Source organism: Sus scrofa, chromosome 3 (assembly GCF_054392235.1).
Source record: "Sus scrofa isolate SSC_HxYL_T2T_F1_AM1 chromosome 3, Sscrofa_HxYL_maternal_Yorkshire_Landrace_v2.0, whole genome shotgun sequence".
Taxonomy (NCBI): domain Eukaryota; kingdom Metazoa; phylum Chordata; class Mammalia; order Artiodactyla; family Suidae; genus Sus; species Sus scrofa.
The window spans coordinates 126,753,381-126,781,114 of record NC_139385.1 but is presented as its reverse complement, the minus strand read 5'-3'; the positions used below and the strand labels follow the sequence as shown (position 1 = coordinate 126,781,114).

The 27,734-nt window shown below is 40.6% G+C and overlaps 2 protein-coding genes across 5 annotated transcripts in view; both read left to right on the top strand.

Annotated features, from left to right (window-relative positions):
* The window catches only part of LOC100738909 (protein FAM228B), a 40,750-nt gene extending 21,096 nt beyond the window's left edge, over positions 1–19,654 (top strand). The window contains exons 8-9 of the mRNA XM_085020132.1: positions 14,970–15,074; positions 19,479–19,654. Of these exons, the coding sequence (XP_084876258.1) occupies positions 14,970–15,074; positions 19,479–19,485 (112 nt within the window). The 3' untranslated portion in view covers positions 19,486–19,654. The remainder of the gene's footprint in view (positions 1–14,969; positions 15,075–19,478) is intronic.
* FAM228A (family with sequence similarity 228 member A) overlaps positions 19,493–27,734 on the top strand; it is a 42,172-nt gene continuing 33,930 nt past the window's right edge. For 3 of the 4 annotated variants that reach the window (XR_014839488.1, XR_014839489.1, XM_085015780.1), the window contains exons 1-2: positions 20,214–20,809; positions 26,740–26,808. Coding sequence is in view for 2 of the 4 variants with exons in the window: in XM_085015780.1 (XP_084871906.1) it covers positions 20,717–20,809; positions 26,740–26,808 (162 nt within the window). In the remaining 2 variants the exon portion in view is untranslated. Of the gene's footprint in view, positions 19,578–19,973; positions 20,087–20,213; positions 20,810–26,739; positions 26,809–27,734 lie in introns of those variants that run through there. The other variant, NM_001435412.1, reaches the window with a different exon arrangement.

Below are 27,734 nucleotides of genomic sequence, written 5' to 3'. Positions count from 1 at the left end.
TGCAGTGTCACATGGGATAGTTCCACTAACCTAAAAATCCTTTGCGTTTTACTTATTTATCCTTCTTTCTCCATAAACCCCTAATAACTACTGACCTTTTTACTATCCATGTGGTTTTGTCTTTTCCAGAATGTGGTATAGCTAGAATCTGCAATACATTATACACACAGTCATTTTTCAGACTGGCTTCTTTCACATAGTAATACGCATTTGTTTTCTCCATGTCTTTTTGTCACTTGATAGCTCGCTTATTTATTTATTTATTTATTTATTGTCATTTTGCCATTGCTTGGGCCGCTCCCACGGCATATGGAAGTTCCAAGGCTAGGGGTCAAATCAGAGCTGTAACTGCCAGCCTACACCAGAGCCACAGCAACTCAGGATCCAAGCCTCGTCTGCAACCTACACCACAGCTCACGGCAATGCTGGATCCTTAACCTACTGAGCAAGGGCAGGGACCGAACCCGCAACCTCATGGTTCCTAGTCGGATTCATTAACCACTGAGCCACAACAGGAACTCCTATTTATTTGCTTTTAATGGCTGTACCCATGGTGTATGGAAGTTCCCGGGCCAAGGACTGAATCCAAGACATAGCTGTGACCTACACCACAGCTGCAGCAACGCCAGATCCTTAACCCACTCCACTGGACTGGGCTGTAGATTGAACCCACACCTCTGTGGTGAACTGAGCCGCTGCGGTCAGATTCATAACCCATGCCACAGTGGGAACTCCTTGATAGCTTTTTAAAAAAATGTTGAATAATATTCCATCATATGGATGTACCATAGTTTAACCGTTCACCTGCTGGAGGACATCTTGGTTGCTTCTCATGCTCTAGGAAAGGGGAAGTAGTTATGTGTCATGCCTTCCTTTGAAGGGACTTGCCCTTTTTTAGAATTCAGTTTACTTGGAGGTCTTCAGGTCTGATGGACTTAATGAAAGTTATGATTTTGTAGATTATCTGGCCTTTTCTTGTCATTAGGGTGAGAGGAACATTATTTGAAGCTTTCTATATCCTAAATGGAAGCAGAACTCTACTAATTCTTTCTGTCTCTTTTTTTTTCTTTTCTGTCTTTTGTCTTTTTAGGACTGCTCCTGTGGCATATGGAGGTTCCCAGGCTAAGGGTTGAATCAGAGCTGTAGCTTGCTGGCCTACACCACAGCTACAGCAATGCCAGATCCAAGTCTCATCTGCGACCTACACCACAGGTCACGGCAACGCCAGATCCTTAATCCACTGAGCAAGCCAGGGATTGAACCCGAGTCCTCATGGGTACTAGTCTGGTTCATTACCACTGAGCCATGGTAGGAACTCCTAATTTATTTCCTTCCTTCCTTCCTTCCTTCCTTTCTCTTTCTCTCTCTTTCTCTCTTTCTTTCTCTCTCTCTTTCTCTTTTCTTCCCTTTTCTAGGGCCAATTCCCACAGCATGTGGAGGTTCCCAGGCTAGGAGTCGAATCAGAGCTGTAGCCACCAGCCTATGCTAGAGCCACAGCAACGTAGGATCTGAGCCGCATCTATGACTTACACCACAGCGCATGGCAATGACAGATCCTTAACCCACTGAGTGAGGCCAGGGATTGAACCCGCAACCTCATGGTTCCTAGTCGGATTCGTTAACCACTGAGCCACAATGGGAACTCCATAATTTTATTTCTTAATTAAAAAAATATTTGCCACAAATGGCACTGTAAATGTTACATTAAGCAGAAGTAAACCTTAAGCCAGAATTCTGAAAGAATGGGCTGTCTACTTTTTTCCATTGTCTTTGAGCATCATAAGCCTAATTAGTAGGGTAACCAGTAAGTAGATAGGGTCCAGCCACACTAGGAATCTATTCGTAGCAAATTTAACTCAGGCCGTATGTGAAGGTGATGATATTGAGAATATTGATTTTATAGTAAGCTAATAATGGGCAAATGATAAGTTCTAATTGCAGTATTTATTTTCACCCTTATGAAGGTTCTGGAGGTGACTAATTTGGTAAGGAAAATGTTCTCTTTGGATGATTATCTGAATTCTTCTCTATGATTCATATTGTTCTACTCTCTTGAAGGCTAGAGTATTTGGGTAAGGCTGGCTTATCTGAACCCTTGTACTAAATATTAGTTTTTGCATATATCATAGGTAAATATCTCATAAACATTTTTAATATGTCTCATTTTCCATCTCCTTTTATAATTTCTTTGGATATATTTTCCAGTTAACTAATTCTTTTTTCACTTTTTGAATATTAAAATTTTAATTTCTTGGTGTTCCTGCTGTGGTACAGCAGGTTAAGGATCCTGCATTGGCTCTGTGGTGGCAAGGGTTTGATCTTGGGCCCAGTGTAGTGGGTTAAGGGTCCTGTGTTGCCATAGCTGTGGTATAGATAAAAGCTGTAGCTCAAATTTGAGCCCTGGCATGGGAACTTTCATATGCCACTGGTGCAGCGAAAGCTTGTTCATTCCTGATAGGCTCTTACTGTTTTCTTATCTTAGTAGTTGGATTATTCATTTTTTTAAAACATTTGATACATTGCTATTCTATATTCTGTATCTGGTAATTCCAAATTCTGTATTTTTTGAGGAAGCTGAATCTGTTGTTTTTCTCTGCTGACTCTTAACTATAAATAATGGTTTGCTTTCTTGTATGCTTAGTGAATTTTGTGAGTTAATTACATGATTTTTTCTTTGGATGTCCTAGTGGCCTAAATTGGAGAAACTTGTCTTTTTTTTTTTTTTTTTTTTTTTTTTTTTTTTTTAATTGGAGTGTAGTTGACTTAGTGTTGTGGGGAAACTTTTCTACACAGTGGATTTGCTTCTGTTTCTGCCTCTGCCAGTGACTGGGTTGCCATCAACCTGAGCCTATGTCAGCTCCCATCAAAGCTCTAGGCTCAAAGTGGCAGTCTCAAGTTTAGTGTCCCCATCTTACACTTGGCACAGGGCTCAGTATTCTGTTAACTCTGTTACTGGCATCTGCCCTCAGGGATTATTATCTGTTGTTTCACCTGCCCCTGCTGCCTACCATTATGGACCCCCCACCATACACATTAGAGCTTCCCATTGTGTGTGTGTGTGTGTGTGTCTAATTCTTAAAGACTTCTCTTTTTCTTGTGAGACTAGACTAGTAATATCTCTATTCAGGGTCTAGTTGTCGGAAGTAAGTGGATTCTCTCAAAGCAGTGAATTTCAGATGTATAATGACGGCTCGTGAAGACTTTCCAAGGTATACGTGGACATGGGTGGTTTTAAGGGACACAACTTCGAGATTTTTGAAGTCTCTATGCACTCTCCAAAAATTTACCTATGCTGAGAACAAGCCTGCATTCATATTACCTCTTATTTGTCTTTTTTAAAAAAAGGTATATCTTTCGGCCTGGGTGTAAAAACTTCCAGGGTACCAAATAAAGGAACAACTGACTTTTGAGAGACTTCCTTTAATGATGAAGCAAGAAAACCTGGAGTTACCATTGTGGCTCAGTGGTTAACAAACCCGACTAGTAACCATGAGGTTTTGGGTTCAATTCCTGGCCTACCTCAGTGGATCTGGTGTTGCTGTGAGCTGTGGTGTAGATTGCAGATGCGGCTCGGATTCCCCGTTGCTGTGGCTGTGGTGTAGGCAGGCTGGCAGCTACAGCTCTGATTAGACCTTTAGCCTGGAAACCTCCATAGGCCTCAGGTGTGGCCCTAGAAAGACAAAAAAGAAAGAAGAAAATTTAATCCATAGATCTTTCTGTATTTGTCATATATTTTATTATTCTTTAATTAAATGATTGATTTAAAGGCTTGCTGTAGAATCAGGGTGGTTCATCTGTGTTGGGTTGCTTTGAATTTGAAATAGTTGTAGCCATGTAATTTAGTGATGCTTTTTTCTTTGTTTTTAAGGTTACACCTGTGGTATATGTAAGTTCCCTAGGGTTGATCGGAGCTGCAGCTGCTGGCCTATGCCATAGCCACAGCAATGCAGGATCTGATGAGCTGCATCTGCAACCTGTGCTGCAGCTCACAGCAACACTGGATTTTTAACCCACTGAGCAGGGCCTGGGATCGAACCCATATCCTCATGGATACTAGTTGGGTTCGTTAGAACTAAGCTCCTAGTGATGTCTCTTTTAAATATAACTGGAATGTTTTCTGGTATTGCCAAAATTTCAGAATATATTAGCTCTAATCCTCTGATAACAGTTTTATGTGATTACTTTCAGATTTGGTGTGCTTTTATTCAATATGATGGTTAAAATCTACTTTATCAAATATTGAATTTTCATTCCTATAAGGTCAACACACTTTATTTTGTACTAATGAATATTTAATATTTTAAAATATTAATAAGAAACACATACTTATTTAAACTTACAATGAAAAATGTACAGGTGTCAGTGTTTTATTTTCTTTTTTTATATTACTCAAATGAATTTATCACATCTGTAGTTGTATAATGATCATAACTATCTGATTTCCATCCCACAGCCCAAGCACATCCCCCCACCCCCCAAACTGTCTCCTCCAGAGACCATAAGTTTTTCAATGTCTGTGAGTCAGCATCTGTTCTGCAAAGAAGTTCAGTCTGTCCTTTTTTCAGATTCCACATGTCAATGAAAGCATTTGATGTTGGTGTCTCATTGTATGGCTGACTTCACTTAGCATGATAGTTTCTAGGTCCATCCGTGTTGCTAAAAATGCTGGTATTTTGTTCTTTTTAATGGCTGAGTAATATTCCATTGTGTATATGTACCACATCTTCTGGATCCACTCCTCTGTCAATGGACATTTAGATTGTTTCCATGTCTTGGCTATTGCAAATAGTGCTGCAATGAACATTGGGGTACATGTGTCTTTGCGAGTCATGGTTTCCTCTGGATAGATGCCCAGGAGTGGGATTGCTGGATCAAATGGTAGTTCTATTTTTAGTTTTCTGAGGCATCTCCATACTGCTTTCCACAGTGGTTGCACCAATTTACAATCCCACCAACAGTGTACCAGGGTTCCTTTTTCTCCACACCCTCTCTAGCACTTACTGTTTGTAGACTTTTGGATGATGGCCATTCTGGCTGGTGTAAGGTGGTACCTCAGAGTGGTTTTGATTTGCATTTCTCTAATAATGAGTGATGTTGAACATCTTTTCATGTGTTTCTTGGCCGTCTGTATGTCTTCTTTGGAGAATTGTCTGTTTGTTTAGATCTTCTGCCCATTTTTTGGTGGGGTTGTTTGTTTTTTTGGTATTGAGCCATAGGAGGTGTTTATAAATTTTGGAGATGAATCCCTTGTCAGTTGATTCACTTGCAAAGATTTTCTTCCATCCTCTGTGTTGTCTTTTTGTTTTGTTTAGGGTTTCCTTTGCTGTGCAGAAACTTTTCAGTTTGATTAGGTCCCATTTGTTTATTTTTGTTTTTACTGTCATTACTCTAAGAAGTGGATCTGAGAAGATATTGCTGTCGTTTATGTCAGAGAGTGTTTGGCCTATGTTTTCCTCTAAGAGTTTGATAGTGTCTGGTCTTATATGTAGGTCTTTAATCCATTTGGAGTTTATTTTTGTGCATGGTGTTAGGGAGTGTTCTACTTTCATTCTTTTCCATGTGGCTGTCCAGTTTTCCCAGCACCACTTAATTGAGCAAGCTATCCTTTCTCCATTGTATATCCTTGCCTCCTTTGTCATAGATGAGTTGGCTGTAGGTGCATGGGTTGAATTCTGGGCTTTCTATCCTGTTCCACTGATGTATACTTCTGTCTTTGTGCCAGTACCATACAGTTTTGATGATCGTTGCTTTGTAGTATAGCCTGAAGGCCAGGAGCCTGATTCCTCCAGCTCCACTTTTCTTTTTCAGGATGTCTTTGGCTATTCTGGGTGTTTTGTGCTTCCAAACAAACTTTAAAATATTTTGTTCGAGTCCTGTGAAAAATGTCCTTGGTAATTTGATAGAGATTGCATTGACTCTGTAGATTGCCTTGGATAGTAGAGTCATTTTGATAATATTAACTCTTCCAATCCAGGAGCATGGTATGTCTTTCCATCTCTTTGTGTCATCTTTGATTTCTTTCATCAGTGTCTTATAGTTGTCAGAGTACAGGTCTTTTGTCTCTTTAGATAGGTTTACTCCTAGGTATTTTATTCTTTTGGATGTGATGGTAAACGGGATTGCTTCCCTAATTTCTCTTTCTGAGCTTTCATTGTTAGTGTATAGAAATGCCGTTGATTTCTGTGTATTAATTTTGTATCCTGCGACTTTGCCAAATTCATGGATGAGCTCTAACAGTGTTCTGATAGAGTCTTTAGGATTCTCTAGGTATAGTATTATGTCATCCGCAAATAGTGATAGTTTTCCTTCTTCCTTTCCAATTTGGATTCCTTTTATGTCTTTTACTTCTCTGATTGCTGTGGCTAGGACTTCCAAGACTATGTTGAAGAGTAGTGGCGAGAGTGGACATCCTTGTCTTATTTTTTTATTTTTTTGTCTTTTTGCTATTTCTTTGGGCCACTCTCACGGCATATGGAGGTTCCCAGGCTAGGGGTCGAATTGGAGCTGTAGCCCCTGGCCTACACCAGAGCCACAGCAACACGGGATCCGAGTTTTTTTTTTTTTTTTTTTTTTTTTTTGTCTTTTTGCTATTTCTTTGGGCCACTCCCATGGCATATGGAGGTTCCCAGGCTAGGGCTCGAATTGGAGCTGTAGCCCCTGGCCTACGCCAGAGCCACAGCAACACGGGATCCGAGCTGCGTCTGCAACCTACGCCAGAGCTCACGGCAACACTGGATCCTTTACCCACTGAGCAAGGGCTGGGACTGAACCCGCAACCTCATGGTTCCTAGTCGAATTTGTTAACCACTGCGCCACGACGGGAACTCCATCAGCAGGAATTCTTTCAGCATTCCACCATTGAGAATGATGTTAGCTGTGGGTTTGTCATATATGGCCTTTATTATGTTGAGGTAGGTTCCCTCTCTGCCCACTTTCTGAAGGGTTTTTATCAGAAATGGGTGCTGGATTTTGTCAAAGACTTTTTCCGCATCTATTGAGAGGACCATATGATTTTTATTCTTCAGTTTGTTAATATGGTGTATCACATTGATGGATTTGCGGATATTGAAGAACCCTTGCATCCCTGGGGTAAATTCCAGTCGATCATGATGTACAATTCTTTTAGTGTATTGTTGGATGCAGTTTGCTTGTATTTTGTCGAGGATTTTTGCATTGATGTTCATCAGTGAAATTGGCCTGTAGTTTTCTTTCTTTGTGGTATCTTTGTCTGGTTTTGGTATCAGGGTGATGGTGGCCTCATAAAATGAGTTTGGAAGTATCCCTTCCTCTGCAATTTTTTGGAATAGTTTCAGAAGGAGAGGTGTTAGCTCTTCTCTAAATGTTTGATAGAAATCGCCTGTGAAGCCATCTGGTCCTGGACTTTTGTGTGTTGGAAGTTTTTTAATCACAGTTTCAGTTTCCATTCTTGTGATTGATTGGTCTATTCATCTTTTCTATTTCATCTTGGTTAAGTCTTGAAAGATTGTACTTTTCTAAGAATTTGTCCATTTCTTCTAGGTTTTCTGTTTTATTGGCATATAGTTGCATATAGTAGTCTCTTATGATCCTTTGTATTTCTGTGATGTCCGTTGTTCTCCTTTTTCATTTCTGATCTTATTGATTAGAGTCCTCTCTCTCTTTTTCTTGAGAAGTCTGGCTAAGGGTTTATCAATTTTGTTGATTTTTTCAAAGAACCAGCTTTTTTTTTTTTTTTTTTTTTTTTTGGTCTTTTTACCATTTCTTGGGCAGCTCCTGTGGCATATGGAGGTTCCCAGGCTAGGGGTCAAATTGGAGCCGTAGCCACCAGCCTTTGCCAGAGCCACAGCAATGCCAGATCCAAGCTGCGTCTGCAGTCTACCCCACAGCTCACGGCAACGCTGGATCCTTAACCCACTGAGCGAGGCCAGGGACTGAACCCGCAACCTCATGGTTCCTAGTTGGATTCGTTAACCACTGCACCACGACGGGAACTCCCAGAACCAGCTTTTCATTTCATTGATCTTTTCTATGGTTTTCTTTGTTTCTCTTTCATTGATTTCTGCTCTGATCTTTATGATTTCTTTCCTTCTACTAACTTTAGGTCTTGTCTGTTCTTCTCTCTCGAGCTGCTTTAGATGTAAAGTTAGCTTGTTTATGTGAGCTCTTTCTTGTTTCCTGAGTTGGGCTTGTATTGCTATAAACTTTCCTCTTAGAACAGCTTTTGCCACATCCCTTAGGTTTTGGAGTGTCATATCTTTGTTGTCATTTGCTTCTAGGTCTTTTTTAATTTCCTCTTTGATTTCTTCAGTGATCCATTGGTTGTTTAGTAGCATGTTTTTTATGCTCCACGTGTTTGTGTTTTTGCAGATTTCTTCTTGTTGTTGATTTCCAGTCATATAGCGTTGTGGTGGAAAAGATGCTTGAGATGATTTCAATTTTCTTAAAGTTACCGAGGTTGGATTTGTAGCCTAGAATGTGATCAATCTTAGAGAATGTTCCATATGCACTTGAGAAAAATGTGTATTCTGTTGCTTTTGGATGGAATGTCCTATAAATATCTATTAAGTCCATCTGGTTTAATGCATCCTTCAGGGCCTGTGTTTCCTTATTGATTTTCTGTCTGGTTGATCTGTCCATTGCTGTAAGTGGGGTGTTAAGGTCCCCCACTATTATTGTGGTATTGTTGATTTGTCCTTTTAAGGTTGTTAGCAGTAGCCTTATATATTGTGGTGAACCTCTGTTGGGTGCATAGATATTTAAAATTGTTATGTCTTTTTCTTGTATTGATCCTTTGATCATTAGGTAATGACTTTCTTTTTCCCTTAAAGTAGTCTTCATTTTAAAGTCTATTTTGTTTGATATGAGTATTGCTACTGCAGCTTTCTTTTGATCCCCGTTTGCAGGAAATATTTTCTTCCGTCCTGTCACTTTCAATTTGTATGTGTCCCTAGAAGTGAAGTGGGTCTATTGAAGATAGCATATATATGGGTCTTGTTTTTGTGTACATCAGCCAGTCTGTGTCTTTTGGTTGGGGCATACAGTCCATTAACATCTAAGGTAATTGTTGATATGTATGTTCTTATTGCCATTTTATTAATTGCTTTGGATTTGTTTTTGTTGCTCTTTTTTCTTTCCTTCTTTTCTTGTTCTCTCCTCTTCTGGTTTGATGACTATCTTTAGTGTTGTATTTGAGTTGATTTTTCTTTGTGTATCAATTGTAGATTTTTCATTTGCAGTTATTCTGAAGTTTTGATATAAGAGTTTATATGTATATGAGATTGTTTTAAGTTGTTGTTCTCTCTCTCTCTTTTTTTTTCTTTTCTAGGGCTGCACCCGTGGCATATGGAGGTTCCCAGGCTAGGGGTGTAATTGAAGCTGTAGCCACCAGCCTACACCACAGCCACAGCAACACCAGATCTGAGCCACATCTGTGACCTACACCACAGCTCATGGCAACACTGGATCCTTAACCCACTGAGCAAGGCCAGGGATTGAACCCACAACCTCATGGTTACTAGTTGGATTCGTTAATCACTGAGCCACGATGGGAACTCCCAGTTGTTGTTCTCTTAATTGCAAGTTCATCTCCAGTGTCCTGCATTTGTACCCACCTCTTCTCATGATTTCTGATTTTGGTGGTATAATTGTGCATGGATGATTTTGTATCTTTACTGTATATATACCTTTACTGGTGAGCCTTGTCATCTGTGGAATTTTTGTTTCCTGTTGCTGTCTTTTTTTTTTTTTTTTCTGCCTAGAGAAGTTCCTTTAGTATTTGTCGTAAGGCTGGTTTGGTGTTGCTGATTTCTCTCAGCTTTTGCTTATCTGTGGAGGTTTTGATTTCTCCTTCAAATCTGAATGAGAGCCTTGCTGGGTAAAGTAATCTTGGTTGGAGGTTTTTTCCTTTCATCATGTTAAGTACATCATGCCACTCCCTTCTGGCGTGCAGAGTTTCTGCTGAAAAATCTGCCGATGCTTATCGGGGTTTCCTTGTATGTTATTTGTTTCTTTTTCCTAGCTGCTTTCAAGATTTTCTCTTTGTCTTTAATTTTGGTCAGTTTGATTAATATGTGTCCTGGTGTATTCTTCCTTGGGTTTATTTTATATGGTACTCGTTGGGCTTCCTGGATTTCAGTGAGTGGTTTCTTTCCCATTTTAAGGAAGTTTTTGGTTATTATCTCTTGGAATTTTTTTCTGTCCCCTTCTCTCTCTCTTCTCCTTCTGGCACCCCTATAATGCGGATGTTGGTGTGTTTAACATTGTCCCAGAGTTCTCTGAGACTCTCTTCATTTCTTGTCAATCTTTTTTCTCTTTTCTGTTCTGTATCCGTAATTTCTACTAATCTGTCCTCCACCTCGCTTATTCGTTCTTCTGCCTCCTGTATTCTTCTGTTAGCTGCTTCTAGTGCATTTTTTATTTCAGTTATTGTATTTTTCATCTCTTCTTGTTTAAGTTTTATATCTTGTATCTCTTTGCTCAGTGTTTCCTGTAAGTTATCCATCTTTGCCTCCAGTTTATTTCCAATGTCTTGCATCGTCTTCATTATTAACAGTCTAAAGTCTTTTTCCTGGAGGCTGAGAGTCTCCTCATGGCTTAGCTGATTTTATGGGGTTTTTCCTTTCTCCCTCATCTGAGTTATAGTTCTCTGTCTTTTCATATTTATAGGTTTTTGTTGTGGCTACCTTTTTACAGATAATAGGGTTGTAGCCTCTCTTACTTGTGGTGTCTGCCCCCCTTATGGCTGAAGTTAGTATGGGGGCTTGCTGTAGACTTCCTGATGGGAGGGGCTGATGCCTGCCCCCTGGTAGGTGGAGCTGATTCTAATCCCTCTGGTGAGTGGGGCTTAGTCTCTGGATAGGATTAGAGGCAGCTGTGTGCCTGAGGGGTCTTTATGTAGCCTGTTTACTGAGGGGCGGGGCTGTGATCCCACCTGGATTATCTGTTTGCCCTGTGGCTTCCCAGCACTGACTGACAGGTGGGGCCATATTTTCCCAAAATGGCAACCTCCAGAGAAAGGCATGCTGCTGAATATTCCCGAGTGCTTTGCTTTCAATATCCGTCCTCCACAACAAGCCAAGTTCACCCCTGTTTTCCCAGGATGTCCTCCAAGAACTGTGGTCAGGTTTGACCCAGATTCCTATGGAGACTTTGCCTTGGGACCCAGTGTACGTGAAAGTCTGTGTTCGCCTTTTAAGAATGGGGTCTCTGTTTCCCCCAGTCCCATGGAGCTCCTGTGCACAAGCCCCACTGGCCTTCATTGCCAGATGCTCCAGGGGCTCTTTCTCCAAGTGTCAGATCCCTACATGTCAGAGTTTGATGTGGGGCTCAGAACTCTCATTCCTGTAGGTGAGTCTCTGTAAACCAGTTAGTTTCCAGTCTGTGGAGTTTCCCACCCGGGAGGTACGGGATTGTTTATATTGTGAAATCACCCCTCCTACCTCTTGATGTGGCCTCCTCTTTTTCTTCTGGAGTAGGATATATTTTTTAAGGTTTCTGGTCCATTTGGGTGAAAATTGCTCAGCCTTTAGTTGTGAATTTTGTTGTTTTTAGGAGAGAAGTTGAGCTCCAGTCCTTTTCCGCCATCTTAATCCCATCTGAGGTGTCAGTTTTTAAAGTGTGCAGGGGGTTATGTGGTTTTTCAAACTCTTAAGAGGTATATAAACAAAACTGAAGATCGCTACCTCAGAGCTCTCCTAGTTAGCTATTATTATATAATAGTTTATATATACACACACACACATATATATATCTTAATATGTACTGTAAATTCCTTGAGGATGGTAATTGGGTGGCACAAAGTCAGTGTTTGTTTCATGGACTAATGGCATACTGATTAGATGTGAGCAGGGAGAGGGGCGGTCAAAATAGACCTTGATATTTAAATCTAGGTTATTGGAGGGTGGAGATGCTGTCAGCAGAGATGGATCATAGGAGGAGCAGATTCAGGAAAAGCAGTTGATGAATTCAGTTTTGTTCAAATGGAGTTCTATATACTGGTGGTCCTATCAGGTAAAGATGTATTACAGGTTGTTGGAAAAATGAGACTATAGCTCAAGAGAGAAGAAGATTTGAGGCTGGAGAACTAAATTAAAGAGTTGTTCGCTTTGGAAATGAGCAGCAGAATGCTTTAGGGTGAGGAGAGGATATTGGGAAAAAAGAAAATAAAATATGAGACAAGAGGTTGTGCTGTAAAATTTAGGAGGTGGGAAGAAGAATAGTGCCAGAGGCCACCTCCAGCTGCCAGGGAGTGCACACCCTGAAAGGAGAGGGGAAGCGTCAGCGATTGCACACGGAGATAGTCTCTTTGTCCCTTCTTTCAGGGTACTGAACTGCTCAAATTTTATTGGCATAGATGAGTGTTTATATAGACAGTTTTTAACTATAGATTAAATCACAGTGTTAAAAGTACATTGTTTAACTTTTACATGGTACAGCAGCTATACATCATGTTCTAAGATCTTTAACTTAACTAAATTTAGTGAGTACAATTTAAGGGCAGTTAGGTACAATACATCATGTGGAGAGGAGGAGACTCAGTACAAATCATCCCATGGCCATCCAGTCTTTACAAGTTGAAGAGTTCACAGACATAGGAGTTTAGCATTCACAAATCTTGTTTTTAGACTAGTGTTTATCTTTAAAGCATTATGGTAGGGAGACAATATAAGAAAATACAAATCAACTTAACTAGCTATCACTTAAAAGCTTCTAAAATCAAGGACAAAACTCATAGCTAGGTTTCTTTTGATTATGAATAATATATGTCTAACTTCTATAAACCTCATTAAAATCCTAACTCTAAAGTTTACTGTATAAGTAGTTAGTAGATAAACACTATGTTTTTAATTAAGTTGGATTTAAATAGGGGAAAGTCCTTCAGGATGAAATTCTTATTATATTGTAATTTTGTTAAATCACAAATCATCACAGGAAAATAAGAATGGAAAATAAGAATAATAAGCAAATAATCAGGAAAGATTGAGGAAAACTGAATAACAAGTGAATAACAGAAAAGACCAAGTCATCCATGGAACAATCCCCATTCAGCAACGCAAAATGGAAATTGTTTCCTGGAAAATTTAGTTCCCCACCAATGTCAGCAGGCAAGCCTTATTGTCTTGTAGGGCCTGTCCTCGGAATTGCGCCGTGCAGGCAGACGTCTCCTTGTGTAGGAATCTGCCCTTGGAATTGCACCGTTAAGACAGGCCCCTATTCCTGATCAGGAGTTTGCCCTCGGAATCAAACCGTTCAGGCAAGCTCCCTTCCTCGGCTCTTTGCATCTTCTCAGCTCCCTGCAGAAAAGGAGACAGAAGCAGTCTGTGATTTGCCGTGGATGTCAGAGAGGAAGGAGTGACAAGAAGGATCAGGCACTATGCCAGATGCTTTGGAGTATAGAGAACTGAGAAGAAGCCATTGGATTTGCCGACTAATACTTTTAGTTTGCGATGAGCAAAAGGAGATGTAGTTGAGAAGGTCTACTGGGATGATACCCTTCTTTTCCAGCCTTTTCATTATCACTTGGTACCCCTGCTATTTACCCTCAAAGTTCTGCCCTAGGATAGTCTCGCTTAAGAAAGCTCCTGCAGACAAATGAGCCACTGCATTAGCCCTTCTCAGATACATTAACACAGGGAACCCTTTGTCCTCTGTTAGTCAAGCTTTATATACTCCTAAGCTAGATGTTTGTCATACCAATGTCTTTCACTCAAAACATTTCAAAATCCACATTTTCTAGGAAAACTTATGCTGATTAAATCAAGATCAGACCAATCCTTTCCATTAATTCTTTGTGTGGCTTTTTTTTTTTGGTCTTTTTAGGGCTGCACCTGTGGCATATGGAGGGTCCCAGGCTAGGGGTTGAATTAGAGCTGTAGCCATCAGCCTACACCATAACCACAGCAACATGGGATCCGAGCCACGTCTGTGACCTACAACACAGCTCACAGAAGTGTTGGATACTTAACCTTCTGAGCAAGGCCAGGGAAGGAACCCTAGTCCTCGTGGGTATTAGGTTCATTAACCACTGAGCCATGACAGGAACTCCTCTTTGTGTGGCTTTTTGCATGCTGGGTGTATGGGTATGTTAGAATAGTGGCTCTTGGTTTTTGGACAACTGAATCCACCCCAGAAAAAGATTCATTTACTGAAGACTTATACTGCCCACAAAATCATTGGGAGGTCTTAAGAAACAGGGCTGAATTTCAGGAATAACTCCCAAAACCACAGTGTAGAACTGGCTGGCCAAGGGATATGTTGTTTCTGCTACGATTGGGAAACTGCAGAAAGGGAAGCTGTTGCTCCAGTTGCTGGCCTAGAACCCCACCATCCGCTACAGTCTGTGCCAGCAAAAGGAATGTTCCTCACAGGGCCAGTCTTGCCCTTCCAACCAACTCCTGAGTTGGGGCAAGACTGGAAGGATCTAAGGTACCCGCCTGCCACCTTATGGCAAAGGGAGACTAGAGAATGGAGTGTCTGGGTTCCTTCTTAGGAAAAGCATTTTACATTTACACAATCTCTGTGGTTTCTTTTTACATTGAAAGTATAAGCTCTCGGAGTTCTTGTTGTGGCTCAGTGGAAACAAATCTGACCAGTATCCATGAGGACGCAGGTTCAATCCCTGGCCTCGCTCAGTGGGTTAAGGATCCAGCATTGCTATGAGCTGTGATGTAGGTCACAGACACGGTTTGGATCTGGTGTGGCTGTGGCGTAGGCCAGTGACTACAGCTCCAAATCAACCCCTAGCCTGGGAACCTCCATATGCTGCAGGTGAGGCCCTAAAAAGACCAAAAAAAAGTATAAGTTCTAGGACATAGGGAGTACTTTAAACTTTGCCTAGCAGGTTTTCATCAAACAGTAAACCAAGAGTGCACACCAGTTTGAGGTAATGGTATTTTGCACCATATACATAGTAGTCAGTGTATAACAGTAATTTCTGTATAAATGCAAGCTAATATTTTCAAAATATCCTCTCACACGTTATCTTGTTAAAGGTTAAAAGTGAAAACGAATTTTAACGAAAGTAGTTTTGATTTGAAACCCTTGGCAAGAGCTCCTCATCTGGAATCCCAGGAAGAAGAAGCAGCAGTTATTTACAAGTAAGCCTGTTATTCCATAGCTTCGTTCTTCTTTCAGTTAACTTGCTTGGCTGTGTTTCTACCCCCTGCCATCATTTAAAGTTGCTGGAGTCAGGGCTGAGGCCTGTACCAGACTCTTGTAGCTGGACATCAGGCATTTCCCACCACTGTGTCTGGGTGAGAAGGTAATCTTCCTCAGCTTTTCCTGATTTTAAAGGACGAATGGCTGACATATTCAGAAATAGCAAGCACATGGAATTCCCGTCGTGGCGCAGTGGTTAACGAATCTGACTAGGAACCATGAGGTTGCAGGTTCGGTCCCTGCCCTTGCTCAGTGGGTTAAGGATCTGGCATTGCCGTGAGCTGTGGTGTAGGTTGCAGATGCGGCTCAGATCTTCCGTTGCTGTGGCTGTTGCTGTTGCTGTTGCAGTAGGCTGGTGGCTACGGCTCCGATTAGACCCCTAGCCTGGGAACCTCCATATGCCACGGGAGCAGCCCAAGAAATAGCAAAAAGACAAAAAAAAAAAAAAAAAAAAAAAAAGAAATAACAAGCACATGTAGAAAAAAGTTGTCAACAACTGATATTAAAGTTAAAGGTTAGGGGATTTTTAATTGCTTCGGAGTGGTAAAAATGGAATTACGGACTAGTTTTGGTGGGTCGTAGCTGTTACAGTATTATACCAAGACTGAAGAGAAGTTATAAACAGAAAAGCGGTGCATACTGCTGTGTGTACCATGGGAAATCATCTCAATTTACTTACTTATAGAATTAAAAGTAAGAGATTTCTGTACATAATTATATGATTTATTAAATATCTGATTAAAAGTGATGCGATCCCTCAGACATGCTGAAGGGCATGTGAAATGTAGGAACTTTGGAAAGCGGTTTTGCAGTTTCTTAAAAACATGAAATTACCAAGAGACCCAGCAGTTCAATTCCTGGTTTCTATCCAGGAGAAGTGGAAAAGTATGTCCACATAAAGAGGGGGTGTATGAGTGAGTGATCATGGCAACATTATTCACAATAACCAAAAAACGGGAACCACCCCAAATTGGTAAATGGATAAATACAATAAATACAAACATTAATACATGGAATATTATTTAGCAATTAAAAGGAAAAGAAGTACTTACATATGCTACAACATGGCTGAACTTCAAAACTGTTATACTCAGTGAAAGAATGCAATCACAAATTTAATTGTATTCATATTACATGAAACGTCCAGAGAAAGCACTCTCTATAGAGGCAGGAAATTTATTATTGGTCGCCTAGGGCTGGGGTTGGGAATAGAGAGTGAGACAGAACATGAGATTTCTGACTGATAGAAATTATTCTAAAATTAGATTGTGGTGAAGGTTGCACAGCTGTGCAGGTATAGTAAAAATCATTGATTCATAATTTTAAGTGGGTGAGTTTTATGGTAAATAAATTATACCTCAGTAAAACTGTTGATGATAATTTAAAAAGAACCTAGCAAGGTGGAAGATAAATGATGTTTAGGAGGTTGGCCTATAATTCTGTGTTCCTAAAGAACCTAAAGTAAGCTACTGTAGTTTCTCTTTCTTTGTTCTGAATAAACACAGAATTTGTTGAATAAAAATGATGTGGCAGAAGACTTTAGAGATACTTGATTCTAGCATGTCCAACAGAGAGAACAACTAATTTCCTCATGAGGGTCTTAGTGATTTTTTTTTTTTTTTTTGTCTTTTTAGGGCCATGCCTGAGGCATATGGAGGTTCCTAGGCTAGGGGTCAAGTTGGAGCTGTAGTTGCTCGCCTACACAACAGCCATAGCCATGCCAGATCCAAACTGCATCTTCGATCTACACTACACCTCACGGCAGTGCTGGAACCTCTGTGTTATCAGGAGGGAAAGAATCCAAGTCCCAAAGAGGCCAACCCTAAAGGGCACTTTTCTTCCTTAAACTTCCTTGAGCCAGGAGGTAGGCAGGAGTGCCAGGATGCAGCGAGAGCTGGTGTCGTTCCATGTTGCAATACTGGAATTGCTGATACCAAAAACTGAGTACCTGGGAACAACTTCTCTGTATGGCAGGCTTCCCAGAGGCAGGAGGCAGTGAACCACCCTCCCCACCCCCTCCTCCTTCCAAAAAAGGGCCAGGGAGGGAGTAGAAGGAAGTGAGGCAGGCTTCCTTCACTCAGAGGGAGTGGAGAGCTGCCCCTGGGAGCTGCACGGTGGAGCTGGCCCCTGGGGGTGGACCTGGGATTTCCCTAGCTTCCTCCCCTCAGTTTTTGCCCTTTCTGTCTCTCGACCATCTCCACCATCCCTCTGCCATTTACTGGTTATCACAAACCAGGCCCCAAATTTTGTTCCTCTTAATTTAGCCAAGAAAAGCAAAGAAATTTCAAAAGAACCATATATTTAATTGAAGTAGTAAAATTTAAAAGTAAAATAAAAGCCCCCAGATGTAAAATGTATAGAAATATAGATGTTCGCAAGCACAGATTTCTCATCCTACAGTGACTGCAGTTAAACTTGGTGCCATTTGACTCTCTAGCCTACTGTTTCCAGGTCTAGGGCCACATCCCCTCAGTTCTCTTCTCTGCACCCTGTGTCCCAAGTCTGGGGCTTAGCTTCTCTTAGGAGTGGATTTAAAGGAGAAGTCACAGCCCTTTCTCCCCATCTCCCAGTTAGAAATCAGTACGGAAATGGTTTGTTAGTCTGAGTACATTGTCAGACTACTCTCCATTCTTCTTTTCTGACTCTCTCCATTTCCCCACTCCTACCCCTAAAGGATAAAGGAGCTACATTTTTGCTCACTCATGGAAATTTAACTTTGCGGTTTAACTCCTTTTACTGTCATGTTTTAGTACCCTCACATGTGCTTGCTTGCCTTCGCCCTCAAATTTTAACAAGCACCTACTCTGAGCCAGGCAGTGTTTGAGAGGCTAGAGACAGCTGGTAAACAAAATAGATAAAATCTCTGATTTCGAGGAGCTTACATTTTGATGGAAGAGACAGAAGATAAACAAGCAAATAGATAATTCACTTGAGCTGATAATAAGTGCAGTGATAAAGATAAAACAAGAAACAAGACAGGAGAACTACCCAACAGAACGAGTTTAAATGGACAATGAAGGAAAAAATAGGTTGCTTTATAATCATACGCTACAAACACTTCTTGTGTATTGTAATGGTTATGGGTATCTTGATAGAACAGCCCCAAACAGGATTATTTCTTACTTTTGCACTTCTGCCTCTCTTTCTGCCAAATTTCTCCTAGTTCGGTAAATAGGACCATAATCCAAAAAGGACCCTCGAGACAAAAATCTAGCAGTCATTTTTACTTCTTGCTTTCACTCAGTTCCTGTGTCTTACAGGTAACGAGCGCTGTCGGCTTGTTCACTTTTTTCTCACTACTGTCACTGGTTCAGACCACTGTGATCTTATCCGGCCTAGTGCCCTGGCCTCCTAATTGGTCTTCCTGCTTCTGCTCTCATCTCCATATAATCAGTTCTCCATCCAGCACCAGGTTCTTTTAAAAATGTGTACTAGATCAGAATTCTCCCTTACTCAAAACTTTCTAATGATTTCCCCTTACACTTGGGATTTTAACTCCTGTTCTTGGGGCACCTGCCTTTCTCTCCACACTCACTATGCTCCTTTTCTTGTTTTGTGAACATTGCCAACCTCACTCTCATCTCAGGCTTTTGCCTCTGCAAATCCATTTGCCTCAAACAGTCCCCAGATCTTTCATGCTTCACTCTGTCAGGTTATTCAGATCTCTGCACAAACGCCATCTCTTTGGAGATGCCTTCTCTGACTTCTCTACTTAAAATAGTTCTCATCCTTTCTCCCACCCTCCCTACCTGGTCATCCTGTAGAGAGGTAGGATCCAGAACTCAACTGGAGGTCAGGACAATCCATCCATTGTAAGAGGAAGGAAGGCAGAGTGCATGGATATAGAAACCAGCTTGGTGAATTTTATGAAGGAAGATTGCTTGCTTTTATTTACTTCGTTTTCTCAACGAAGTCAGAAAGTTGTCCATCAGCTGATAGTGAAGGTGGAGGACAGAGATTTTAGAGGTTTGAAAACAGAAGGGAAGAAAGGAATCGAGGATTTTATAAATCACAAGGATCCTGGTGTTAATGAGCACTCCAGGCATACTGACATCTGAAAGCAGGACCAGAGAGGACTCCTCATATCACAGATCAGCGATCTACTCGTCTATAATAGGGTTGGCTCTGTCCTGACATCTCTATTTCTGAATCCAGACAAAGTGAGAGGAGGCTGAATTAGGAGGTATAGGTGGGGACCATGCCTGCAAGTCACTTAGCTCTAACTGGAGGGCTAGGCTTCAGGAAGATCAGCTCAGCTAAGCAGAGGAATTCCTTCTGCTCTTGTGAGCCCTTCATCTCTATATTAGTCACACTTACCTCTTCTTTTTTGTCACTTTCCAAAGGTTTTAGCAACCAAGGAGTACACACCCTGATCCTTGACTGGTAAAAGACACAAAAGAAGGCTGCTTCAAAGGAAGCCATCTACCAGCAGAAATCATTGGGTATGAGGACCAAAGAAGGCACTCAAGGATTGTTCTGTGTCTAAGAAAAGCATCTGCAATAAACATTTAATTTTTGAGTCCAGTGTCTGATAATTAAGAAATGACAATACCATATATTGACAGTTATTGCAAATGTATTTTCCCCAGAAGTTAAGAAATATCGCCTGAAAGATACAATAAGAATACTAATAGCTACACTATTTAGTTGCCCACCTCAATTCACTTGATCTTTCCCTAAATTATGTCAGACACCTTTAAATCCACACCCACATAATCCTCCCCATGTTTTTTCAACTCTTTAGAAAATTTTGAAATTCATTTTGGGTATGACTACCTGCCTGCTGATTCTGTGTCTGCATATCATTTTCTGGCTCATGCTGACTTTGACTTCAACAGGAGGATTCAGCAGGACCTGGAGCATAGGAGGAGAGAACTTTGCTTTCCTTGAGCAAAAGGTGCACTAAAAATCGTTCCTCTGTGGTTGTAGCCCTCGACTATACAGATAAATGGTAAATTCCCTTTAGGATGAATTTACGTGACCTCAACTCATTGGGGAAAAAGAAGTAAGACATAAGGTGGTGTGGGACTGGACGGTTGAGGGCCCATCCGCTCCGAGGGGTGGGGCAGCGCGAGGCCGAGGGGGCGGGGTGGGCTCGGTCCTACCCACCTCCTGTGGCCAGAGGCTTCGTGGAGTCAGGGGTGGAGCGCTCCGTTGCAAACACAGCGCTTTTATTTGTTTTGGAAAGGAGTTCCCTCTCCTCTCCCTGAACAGTCAGTCGTCAGTCGTCAGTCGTCTGGTCTTTTGAGCAGCTTGAGCTCGGCTCAAGGCAAGAGAGCAATCGGCCTGCGGCCTGCGACCCCTCGGGCAGCCCCTAGGCCATATGGCCCCGGGGCGCATCCCCAAGGTGGTGCCTAACTGGGTCCTTAAGGCCACAGGTGTAGCAGACCTAGTCACCCCCTTTTGGAAACAGGTTTAGGAGTGCCAAGGATTTCTTTTATTTGTTTGTTTTGTTTTACTTAGACTGTTAAGTGGCAGAGCAAGGATTCAAATTGCTTTCTAAACCCCAGAGCTGTACTTTTTCAACTTTAATGGCCTGAGTTTCCTCAATTTACTCTTTGCCTCAAGGATTCCATTATTTATGGCTGCCATGAAAATACCCAATTTTGGTGAACATTTTGGGCCAGAACAATTAAAAAAGTGGCCAGAGCCGGAGTCAGTTGACTTGATGGAGGTAAAAAAATGTGGTATTTGGGGGGCATTCTTTTGGTGGTGGGATATAAATCCTTTGAGGTTAGGAACTATTGTGTCTTTTTTATTTTTTAATTGGAGTATTGTTGATTTACAGTGTTGTGTTGCAGGTATACTAGTTAGTTACAAGAGATTCAGTTGTATATATGTACATATATATACAGATTCTTTAACCTTATAGCTTTTTGTAAAATGTTGAGTACAGGTCCCTGTGCTATACAGTAGGTCCTTGTTATTTTTTCTATTTCGAAATGATTATTTTAATTTCAAAATAGAAAACATCTTGGAAGAAAAAAAAGAAAAACACAAAAGAAATGGGCAAATTTTTACTCCATGGGCTTCTCAAATCCTCATTTGTTCATAAGTCCCCCAAGATGGAAAACACTTATAAAAAGGTATTTAGCCACCAACAATGATTTTTTTTTTAATTTTTAATTTTCTTTTGTTTTTTTAGGGCTGCACCCGTGGCATATGGAGGTTCCCAGGCTAGGGGTCAAATCAGAACTGTAGCTGCTGGCCTACACCACAGCCACAGCAACGCCAGATCCAGGCTGCCTCTGTGAGCTACACCACAGCTCAAGGCAATGCTGGATCCTTAACCCACTGAGCAAGGGCAGGGATCAAACCTGTGTTCTCATGCATGCTAGTCAGATTTGCTAACCACTGAGCCACAACAGGGAACTCCCAACAGTGATGTTATTAATAGGAATATGGATCAATTTCACACAAAAAAGCCGGTGAATTCCATTATAGCAAAACGTATTGCTGTTGCTATGGGCAGTCTTCTGGAATTCTATTCTATAAGGTTTTTAACCAGCCAAATTGAGTCCTGGCTCAACAAACTGCATTACCTGATGCATGATGATTACCCACTGCTGCCTCGACACCAGAGACCTGGATATCTACTTTATAGATAGTAGTGTGTATATGTTAATCCCAAATCTCCTAATTTATGCTCCCGCACCCTACCCTCTTTCCCCTTTAGTGGTTTTCTCTGTCTCTGGGTCTATTTCTATTTTGTATATAAGTTCATTTGTATCATTTTAAAAATTATTTTTATTTGTTTTTTTAAACAAGTGGCTGCACCTGTGGCATATGGAAGTTCCTGAGCCAGGGGTCAAGCCACAGATACAGTAGAAGCAACGCCGAGTAGTTACGCTGCGAGCCACATGGGAAGTCCTGCATCTTTTTTTTTTTTTTTTTTAGATTTCACATATAAACAATAGTATATAATATTTGTCTTTCTCTGACTTTTTTCACTTAGTATGGTAATCTCTAGGTCCATCTATTTTGTTCCCAGTGCCATTATTTCATTCTTTTATATGGCTGAGTGATATTCCATTGTATAAATATATCATATCTTCTTTATCCATTCATCTGTTGATGGACATTTAGGTTGCTTCCACATCTCAGCTGTTGCAAATACTGCTGCAGTGAACACTGGGGTGTATGTATCTATTTGTTTTTGTTTTTGTTTTGTCTTTTTCAGGCAGCACCTGCAGCATATGAAAGTTCCCAGGCTAGGGGTCTAATAGGAGCTGTAGCTGCTGGCCTATGCCACAGCCATAGCAACACCAGATCTGAGCCGCATCTGTGGCCTGCACCACAGCTCACAGCAACACCGAGTCCTTAACCCACTGAGTGAGACCAGGGATTGAACCAGTGTCCTCATGGATACTAGTCAGGTTTGTTACTGCTGAGCACAATGGCAACTCCCTGTATGTATCTTTTTGAATTATGGTTCCCTCTGGATATATGCTCAGGAGTGGGATTGCTGGATCATATAGCAGTTCTGTATGTAGTTTTTTAAGGAACCGCCATACTGTTCTCTATAGTGATTTTACCAATTTACATTCTTGTCCACAATGTAGGAGGATTTCTTTTTCTTCACACCTTCTCTAGCATTTATTATTTGTAGACTTTTTGATGATGGCCATTCTGACTGGTATGAGGTGATACCTCACTGTAATTTTGTTTGTTTTATGGTGACACCCATGGCATATGGGCCAGGGCTGGAACCCAAACCACAGCAGTGATCTGAGCTACAACAGTGACAATGCCAGATTCTTAATCTGTTGAGCCACCAGGGAACTCCTACCTCATTGTAGTTTTGTTTTGCATTTTTCTGAGAATTAATGATATTCTTTATTGGCCATCTGTTTTTCTTCTTTGGAGAACTGTCTATTTAGATCTTCTGCCTATTTTTTTTTTTGTCTTTTTTGCTATTTCTTTGGGCCGCTCCCTCGGCATATGGAGGTTCCCAGGCTAGGGGTCGAATCGGAGCTGTAGCCACTGGCCTACGCCAGAGCCACAGCAACGCGGGATCCAAGCCGCGTCTGCAACCTACACCACAGCTCACGGCAACGCCGGATCGTTAACCCACTGAGCAAGGGCAGGGACCGAACCCGCAACCTCATGGTTCCTAGTCGGATTCGTTAACCACTGCGCCACGACGGGAATTCCTCTGCCTATTTTTTGATTGGGTTATTTGTTTTTTTATATATATAGAGCTGCATGAACTGTTTGTATATTTTGGGGATTAATCCCTTGCTGCTCACATCTTTTGCAATTATTTTCTCCCATTCTGTAGTCTGTCTTTTCATTTAGCTTATGATTTCCTTTGCTGTGCAAAAGATTTTAAGTTTAATTCGGTCTCATTTGTTTGATTTTGTTTTTATTTCCATTACTCTGGGAGACAGATTCAAAAAGGTATTACTACGAGTTATGTCAAAGAGTGTTCTGCCTATGTTTTCCTCTAGGAGTTTTATAGTATCCAATCTTACATTAGGACTTTAACCCATTTTGAGTTTATTTTTGTGCACATTGTTAGAGAGTGTTCTAATTTTGTTCTTTTAGAGGTAGCTGTCCAGTTTTCCCAGCGCCACTTATTGAAGAGACTGTCTTTTTTCCATTGTACAGCCTTGCCTCCTTTGTCGTAGATTCATTGAGCATATGTGCATGAGTTTATTTTTAGGCTTTCTATCCTGTTCCTGTTGATTATATTTCTCTTTTTGTGCCAGTACCATACAATTTTGATTACTGTAGCTTTGTAGCATAATCTGAAGTCAGAGAGCCTTATTCCTCCAGCTCCATTTTTCTTTCTCAAGACTGCTTTGGCTATTCAGGGTCTTTTTTGTTTCCATGCACATTTTAAAATGTTTTGTTCTAGTTCTGTGAAAAATCCCATTGGTAATTTGATAGGATTGAACTGACTCTGTAGACTGCATTGGGTAGTATGGTAATTTTGACAATATTGATTCTTCCAATCCAGGGAGATGGTATATCTTTCCATCTGTTTGTGTCATCTGATTTCTTTCATCAGTGTTTTATAGTTTTCAGAGTACAGGTCTTTCGCCTCCCAAGGTAGGTTTATTCCTAGGTATATTATTCTTTTTGATGCAATTGTAAATGAGATTGTTTCCTTAATATCTCTTTTTGAACTTGCATTATTAGTGTATAGAAATGCAGTAGATTTTTATGTATTAATTTTGTATCCTACAACTTTACCAAATTCATTGATGAACTCTAGTAGTTTTCTGGTAGCATCTTTAGGACTTTCTAGGTGTAGTGTCATGTCATCTGCAAACAGTGACAGTTCTATTTCTTTCTTTCCAGTTTGGATTCCTTTTATTTCTTTTTCTTCTCTGATTGCTGTGGTTAGGACTTCTAGAACTATGTTGAATAAAAGTGACAAGATTGGACATCCTTATCTTGTTTCTGATCTTAGAGGAAAGCACTGCTGTGTCTTAAGTATGGTTGTTTCCCCCAGAACTAGAACAGTGTCTGGCACAGTCCTGAAGCTCAAAGAATTCATTAAGTGGGAATAGCTGGAGGTCAAATTTAGTTTAGCGTGGTTCTAATGTTTCCTGTAGCCAACACCCAAGTTTAGGGTGGTGACAGGCCAGGCCATGGGTAAACACAGCAGTCTCTTAGCTTGCCCTGTGGGAGAAGCCACTTCTAGGCTTGCCAGTTGATTCTTGATACTTCAGGGTCTCATAAAGCACTGATTTTCTCATAAAGTTTCATTATTTTATATGACCTTATAATTTTCTTCCTTATAGAGAGAAACTCTTGAATATTTTCTTTATTTTACCCCGTTTACCGTGGTGGCAGTAAGAATGGTGAGACTGTGTGTGTGTGTGTGTGTGTGTGTGTGTGTGTGTGTGTGTGTGTATACAGAAAGCTGTGGATTTTAAAAGTGTTGCTTGAAATCATTAACATCTTCCTTATATTTTCTGATAAAATCACCAAGAAGAAACTCTCAAAGACAAAAACTGTGTTTCCTTAAACAAAAGGTTGTTTGAAAATCTGACATATGACCAATAGTATGTATAACATTTGCTAATAATGTTAATAAGATAGCTTAAAATATGACTTCCTAAGATAATTTGTCAAAATATATATTTCTTTACCTCTCCAGATAGGTGGATTTATTCTAAATTTGTGTTCTTGTATCAGGAGAAAATGTTTAATTGTGTTTATTTTATTTTATATTTTTACTGGCCATGCCCATAGCATGTGAAATTTCCTGGAGTCAGGAATTAAACCTGCACCACAGCAGTGACCCAAGCTGCTGCAGTGTCAATACCAGATCCTTAACTCACTACACCACAAGACAACTCCACATTTAATTGTTTTACATGATTTTTCAATTGCCTTCTTAAAATAAATGTAAGAAGGCTTTATTTTAAAGCAAGATTCTGTTTATAGCATCAAGAGTTTTATTTTGGAGAAGTCCCTAGTAGCTGTCTGAATATCATTTCAGATTTTATGTGAAGCTATTAAATATGTGGGTAAGAATATAACTCTCCCTTTTGAGATGTCTCTTATTCACAGATTTGATACTTGAGTTTGGGGTTAAGTTTATTTTGATACACTCACTGTGGCAGAACTGAAAGAAGAGCCAGAGATTGAATAACATAATTTTAAGAACCTGTATCATTTTGCACTGGGTAGTTATTTTAGGTAACATTTCTCTTCTAGATACCTAATTTTTTATTGCCTTTCCATTTATCCCTACTTAGTTCTGTAAGAATAAAAGCTAGAGTATCAGTTCATAGTGATCCCAAATGAAAAACCCTAACGTAAGAATTCAAATGCCAAATTCATAATGGAAACAGCAAGTTCCTAGATGTGAGACCATCTTGGTCCTTGGACAGGAACTACCAACTAACTGGCTCTGGACCAGTTGAACTAAATCAAACATTTTGCAATTTTGACTTATAAAGACAAAGTCAGGAAACTTCAAGGGCTTTTAAAACATACCTACTAACTGCTTGTAAAGGGGCTTTATTTTATAGAGGATCTCTTTAATTAGTAAGCTTTCTTAGTGCTTCAAAAATAATGGTGTAGTGATGACAGTGGTCATTGGGGACCTGCTGTGTAGTACAGGGAACTCTACTCAATATTCTGTGCTAATCTGTATGGGAAAAGAATATGAAAAAGAATGGATATCTGAATCACTTTGTTGTATAGCAGAACTTATCACAATATTATAAATAAACTACGTCAATAAAATTTTAAAAAATGAAAAAAAAAAAGATGTTCTAAATAGGATTTGTTTCAAAATAATCTGGATGGGGGGCAGTACGGATTTGGGTGAAATAAGATTGACTCTGAAAATGAAAAAAAAAAACCCCGCAACAATAACAACAACAACAAAAAGATTGACTCTGTTGAACATGGGTGATGGGTTCATGGAGAATTGTGTTTGAACATTTCCATAATAAAAAGTTACGGAATATGTTTTGCGGTGTAGAGGTTAGAATTATATGAAAACTATTGGATAAAGACAATGAGTTTTGTAGTGTAGAGGTTAGAATTATATGAAAACTATTGGATAAAGACACTGAGTTTTGTCACCAGTTTTTCTATTCAGCATTTACATCCTAATATTTAATTCTGTAATTTTAGGCACTGGCTAGAGAAGACATAGATGAAGCTGTACATGCAGTATTATTTAGAGAAAATTATGTTGCAAAGGTAAGAGCTGGCTGCAGAGTATATATTTATTTACTTGTTTTTGTCTGCACGCGCAGCATGTGGAAATTCCTGGGCCAGGGATAGAACCCGAGCCACTGCAATGACGACACTGGATTCTTAATCCACTGAGCCATGTGGAAAACTCCCAGATTATGGAGTCTAAGGGTGTTCTAGGTAAACAAGAATGATTCAGAGCCTAGAGGATGTTACCCTCAGAGAGGTTCATTTTGCTGGGAGAATGAGCCTCCTCTGAATTACTCATTTACACTGTGTAGACCTGAGATTGTGCCATCTCCCTGCAGGATCGCCAAGTGGTTGGGATTCCCAGGTCTATTAAGGAATCTGAGAGACTGTTCTGACTGCACCTCATCTTTGTCCTGGTACTGAAGAGAGATTCTTGCTGACAAAGACCTACTTTTTAAATTTTTTTCTTGGTCTTTTCTAGGGCCGCTCCTGTGGCATATGGAGGTTCCCAGGCTAGGGGTCTAATCGGAGCCTACACCAGAGCCACAGCAACTTGGGATCCGAGCTGCTTCTGTGACCTACACAACACCTCACGGCAATACCAGATCCTTAACCCACTGAGCGAGGCCAGGGATCGAACCGGCAGCCTCATGGTTCCTAGTCAGATTGTTAACCACTTCGCCATGATGGGAACTCCAAAGACCTACTTTTAAAACTACTCTCTCTCACATGTCCCCACAGCACAATGGGGATATATAAAGCCATGAGAAGTGAGTAAGTATTTAAGGGTAGTGATCAATCAGTACCAATTGTCACTATGAAATTAACAAATTTAGGGAGGTTTTGTTTGTTTTTGTTTTTTGCTTTTTTAGGGCCACACCCTCAGCATATGGAAGCTCCCAGGCTAGGGGTCCACTTAGAGCTATAGCTGCCGGCCTACACCACAGCCACAGCAGCTCGGG